Here is a 5,155-nt window from a genome sequence, read left to right on the forward strand (position 1 = left end):
AGTTTCGTTGTTGTTGTTTTTGTTTTTGTTTTTGTTTTTTTTCATTTTTTGCAAGAACAATTCTAAAAAATTAAAAAATCATTTTATAAAGTATTTCCTTCATAAAAAATGAAGCTTTTTTTAGAAAAATTTCCCTTAAACAGTTTTTAAAAATAAATTAATCAAATTTTTCGTGTTCTTTTATATTTTTCTACTCTTAATATAAAAACAAAAACGAAAAAAAAAACGTGCCATAAATCCCTTATTCCCCTCTAACAGCACAAAAGGTTCATTTTTCAGAATATTTACAGCTAATCTCTCTTTCCCTTGTTTGGCTTTCCATAAGGGATTATTAGAATATTAATCTTTTTGTGGGATTCATTGAACTTAAATCATATAAGATATTTTAAGAGTAACTATTCATTATCGCTTGGGGCGTTAATTATCGCTAGCAACTGGATAAATTAGTGTGATGAGATGTCGTAAGCAAGCAATAGTAAATAAATATTTAACAAAATTATCTTTTTATTTTTTATTATCGGTGATAATCAATCCACTAATGTCATTTTCTTTAATTTGATAAATAATTTGGATTTGGCCACCTTCGTAGGACCCTACTTGAATTCTTGGGTGACTAATAATCTTTTTCTCTTGATTATTAAGGGACTAAGCTATCAACCCATCTAGAAAACTCCTTTATATTATTCATTTACTTTTCCTTTTATTTTTTTTATTTTTTTATTTTTTCAAGTAATGGAAACTTTTACAAGGGTTTCAGCATCAGCAACTTCTTTTGAAAAGTTGTTGGTAACGTAGTAATAGCACAGTATGTATATATTTAGGAGGTGCTCTGAACCTTGTAGCCTATAAATATTGGGCTTGGCTTAACTTTAGGGCCTCAAAATAGACATGTCTAGTGTGAGCAAGACTGCAAGTAGTTCTAGTGATGAAGGTGTTGAGCTTAGGAGGGGGCCATGGACTCTTGAAGAAGACACTCTTCTCATTCATTACATTGCTTGTCATGGCGAAGGCCGGTGGAATCTGCTCGCAAAGCGTTCAGGTAAAATTTATTAATTGAACTCATCATTTAAATAACAATATCAGGATACGTATTGATATTTAAAACTTTGAACCAATCATTACCCAACTATTATCCTTTCTCAAGCTATGATACTTTTCTCCATAATCTTTTTGATGTATCTTTATATTTGTACCAAAGTTAATAGATTAATAAAATTTTCTTTTATCAATAAAAAAAAAAAAAAAAAAAAAAAAAAAAAAAAAAAAAAAACATTACCAATCTATTTTGTTATGTTTATGTAAATAGCTTAGCAAACTTTTATTACCAATCTTACCTTGTCTAACTTTTTTGTTTTAAGGCTTAAAGAGAACCGGGAAGAGTTGTAGGTTGAGATGGCTCAATTATCTAAAACCAGACGTTAAGCGCGGAAACCTTACCCCGGAAGAACAACTCTTGATTCTTGAACTCCATTCTAAGTGGGGCAATAGGTAAGAATTATCAATTATCCTTATGACTTCAACTATACTTGCTGATTTGGTTTGTTACATAGTAGTTAATTTAACAACCGTTTTGACGTCTTTTTCTTTCTACTTTTCTAGGTGGTCAAAAATTGCACAACATTTGCCCGGCAGAACTGACAACGAGATCAAGAATTACTGGAGAACTCGAGTGCAAAAACAAGCACGACATCTAAAGATCGATCCAAATAGCGCCGCCTTTCAAGAAGTGATTCGGTGCTTTTGGATGCCACGTTTGATTCAAAAGATACGCGGATCATCATCTCCTTCTTCAGTCATATTATCCCAAAACTTGGCTATTGCTAGTCGGCCTCTGATCAACCATTCATCATTGCCTCCACAAGTTTCTCCTCAAGAAAATGTTTATACAAGTGAAACAACCAACAATTTGGATCACCATGTCAAGAATTCGAGCTTGGAACACAGCACTAGCCCAAGTGTTTCTTCTTCAGAATCCATGAATATCTCACATATGACGCAAGTTTCAGAATACCCAATCGAGGCCATGGGTAATAGTCATGACTACAACACATTTCTAAAGGGTGGTTGTTACAATGTTGACAACATTAGCTATGACATGGAAACCTTCAACATATCATCTGTGGAGTTTGAAAATTCAATTGGTGGTTGCCATGTGAGCCAAAGCAATTGGATTGACAATGAGTTTGGAGATAGCTTCTGGAACATGGACGAATTATGGCAATTTAAGCAGCTACAAGAGAGGGGGACCTAGCATAACCCACAATTCGGTGACCTACGTGCACATAAATATAACACAGAAAATATACTGTTTAGTTGAGATTCATTCTGAGTGTGATTTAGGTCACACTTAAAATAAATCTCAGTCAAACAGTGAATGTTCTATGTATTTTTTATGTTTTAATTCTGTATACTTAACATTTTTGTTGTGCGACATAGATTAGATTTTTTTTTTCCAAGATTTTCTTGTCAAGTGATTATTGATTCTTGATTTGTCTACTTGCAAAGAGGGGAAAAACAAATTCAATTGTTGATTGAAGTCTTTCTTTGCCAAACATAGACCTGGAGTGGTGAAATGACTATTATTATTATTATTATTATTATTATTATTATTATTATTATTATTATTATCATCATTTTTTATTATTATTATTATTATTATTACTATTATTATTATTATTATTATCATCATTTTTTAACTTAGAGTCGTATTTTATTTCTATAAAAATGGACACAGAATCTTTTATTTCCAAATTTCTCTATTTTTATTGTCAAAAAAAAAAAAAAAAAAGAATCCTCTATTTCTTATTTGAATACCTTCCTAATCATTATATTATATTACAAAATTCGGGCTTTGTTTGGCAATATATAGCTAGAAAGTTTATTTATTTATTTATTTTATCTTAGTGAAAATTTGTGTTAAAAACTTTTCCAGTCTATCTAACCCCAAAAGATCTAAACAGTAATTTTTTTGGTTGAAAAAATCCAAAAAAAAAGTCAAACTTTTTAGTTATTTTTTTAATTTTTAGTGGAGTTTTTAATTTTTTTTTTTTTTAAATTTTTCAGTTCCTACTAAACCTAAAAGTAATTTTTTTTTTAAAAAATAAAATAAAAAATCACTAAAAACGAAAAAAAAGTCAACAAAAAAGCTGCTTGCCAAATCCAATCTCATGTAATTTTTTTTTAACATTAAAATAACAAAAAAAAAAAAAATTAAAAACATAAGTTCACCATAAAAATGGTATCACAACTTATAAAAAAAAAGGTTTTATTGGGGTAGGAGAGGGATGCACGTTTCTCCAATGTTTCAATCCTTGAAATGCACTTTTGGGCATGTGATAACGTATTTTAACGTGATTTATTTTGCTTACATTTTTCATATTCTTTCCTCCTTTCCTTCCTTTTGTTTTTGTTAGGCAGCCAAAAAACTAGACAATGCCCATCATAAAGCTAATTTTTACATCTAGACCACATATAAAAAATTTAATTTATAACTATGCAAATTTATTATATATATATATATATATATATTAAAATAAAAAGTATTTTCTAAAAAATATAATAAAATTATATAATTAAGATCATCAGATTAATCTATTTTTTTAGATGGTCTACGTACAAATGTAAAAAATAAATTAATTAAATTATCGAAATAGGCCTTATGTTAGGTTTAGCTAATGGCTTAATTAGGTGGTCCAGTCCTTCTTAACAAAGGGGAGACAATCTTGTCACTTATATTTGATTTTTCTATCTCTCTATTTTAAAAGGTTCATTTGAAAAGAAAAAAAAGAAGAAAAAAAAGGAGATTGTATTCATTCACTGTTGTTGTGATAATTAAAAAGGAAGAAAAGAGAAGAAAACAAAGTATTATCATTTTCACACATGTTTGGAAAGGTGTGGAGGAGAGGGGAAAAAAATAAAAATAATAAAGAACAAGCAAAATTCTACTATGTAAGGTACAAAATATGAAACATATCACACACTTCTCATTTCTTTTCTCTCTTCAAGAGTGATTTTTTAGGAATTTCGGTAACTTTTTGTTTTTCTATCCAAACAAGTAATTAACCGTGAATGGGAAATATTTACTTTCCTTTTATTTTCATTTTTAAATCACCCAATCCAAATAGAAGGTAGAAGAGAAAACTTGCAAGAATTGAAATCATTCCCTTATTGAACATTGCTTTCATCCAACTAAGTTGATAAGTTGTGGTCAATTTCTCTAATCTATAGAGAGAGATGGAGATAGAAAGAGAAAAAGAGGGTTGTGAGGGTCCAGAGTATGATATTTTTAATAAAATAAATTTTATTTAGTTTTAAAAGCCACTAGATTCGACTTCTACAAGCAAGTTGAGCCAATTCTAGGAAGCAATGTCTTTCATGACTATGCCCCCTAGTCTGTCTTGGTTGTGGAGACCCACCAACTTTGAAAGCATCAAAGAATGAAAAGAATTTTTGTATGATAAAATAGAAAAAAAATTGCAATATTTCAAAGTAGTAAAAGTATACTCTAAACATTTATAACATATTTGAAACTCATAGACCACCTTGCTTACCAACCCATTCTGCATAAATCTAGACTTCCAAACTACAAGTCCATTATCATATGTATCCTGATTCCTGACGGCATGGGTGACGCATATGTCACTTTTAATTCTTGAGGAAAAAAAAAAAAAAGAAGAAAGAAAAAGAAGAAAAAAAAAAAACTTGAATGCATAAGGAATACAACTGAAAAAATGCGTAATAATAAATAAAGAAAATAAAATATACTAATCTCCAATAAAGTTTAGACTAAGCATCAAATCTTATAAGTTTAACATAATTATATTGGGCTTTCTCAAAATTTTAATTTACACAACATATAACTTCTTTTTTAGTCAGTAATTTATTAGTCGTATATATGAAAAATATTATTGTCATATCTTTTATATTGAAAATGTACATTTTACTATTGTTTATTCTTGTATTTACAGACCATAAACAAAATTATTTTTCTCACATGGGAGAGATCTTCTAGAAGTTATTATGAGAAAGGATGTGAAGGGGATGTACGCATTATCCATTCTCTAACCCTAAATCTCCATTGTTTTCTCTTTCAAACTTCTCGCTAACTTCATCACCTGATGATCTTTGGATGGAACATCCACGGTGCATCTAACGA

General features: G+C 29.3%; 1 protein-coding gene across 1 annotated transcript; it reads left to right on the plus strand.

The window, feature by feature from the left end:
* On the plus strand, nt 1-2,536 carry LOC114286015 (transcription factor MYB62). Its single transcript, XM_028229100.2, has 3 exons — nt 1-1,039; nt 1,359-1,488; nt 1,600-2,536. Exons 1-3 carry the CDS (start codon nt 889-891, stop codon nt 2,249-2,251), a joined length of 933 nt encoding a protein of 310 aa, XP_028084901.2. The 5' UTR covers nt 1-888; the 3' UTR covers nt 2,252-2,536.
* The last annotated feature ends 2,619 nt before the right edge of the window (nt 2,537-5,155 follow it).

The sequence above is a fragment of the Camellia sinensis genome, chromosome 4 (assembly GCF_055761805.1).
Source record: "Camellia sinensis isolate YWXY chromosome 4, ASM5576180v1, whole genome shotgun sequence".
Classification (NCBI taxonomy): Eukaryota; Viridiplantae; Streptophyta; class Magnoliopsida; order Ericales; family Theaceae; genus Camellia; species Camellia sinensis.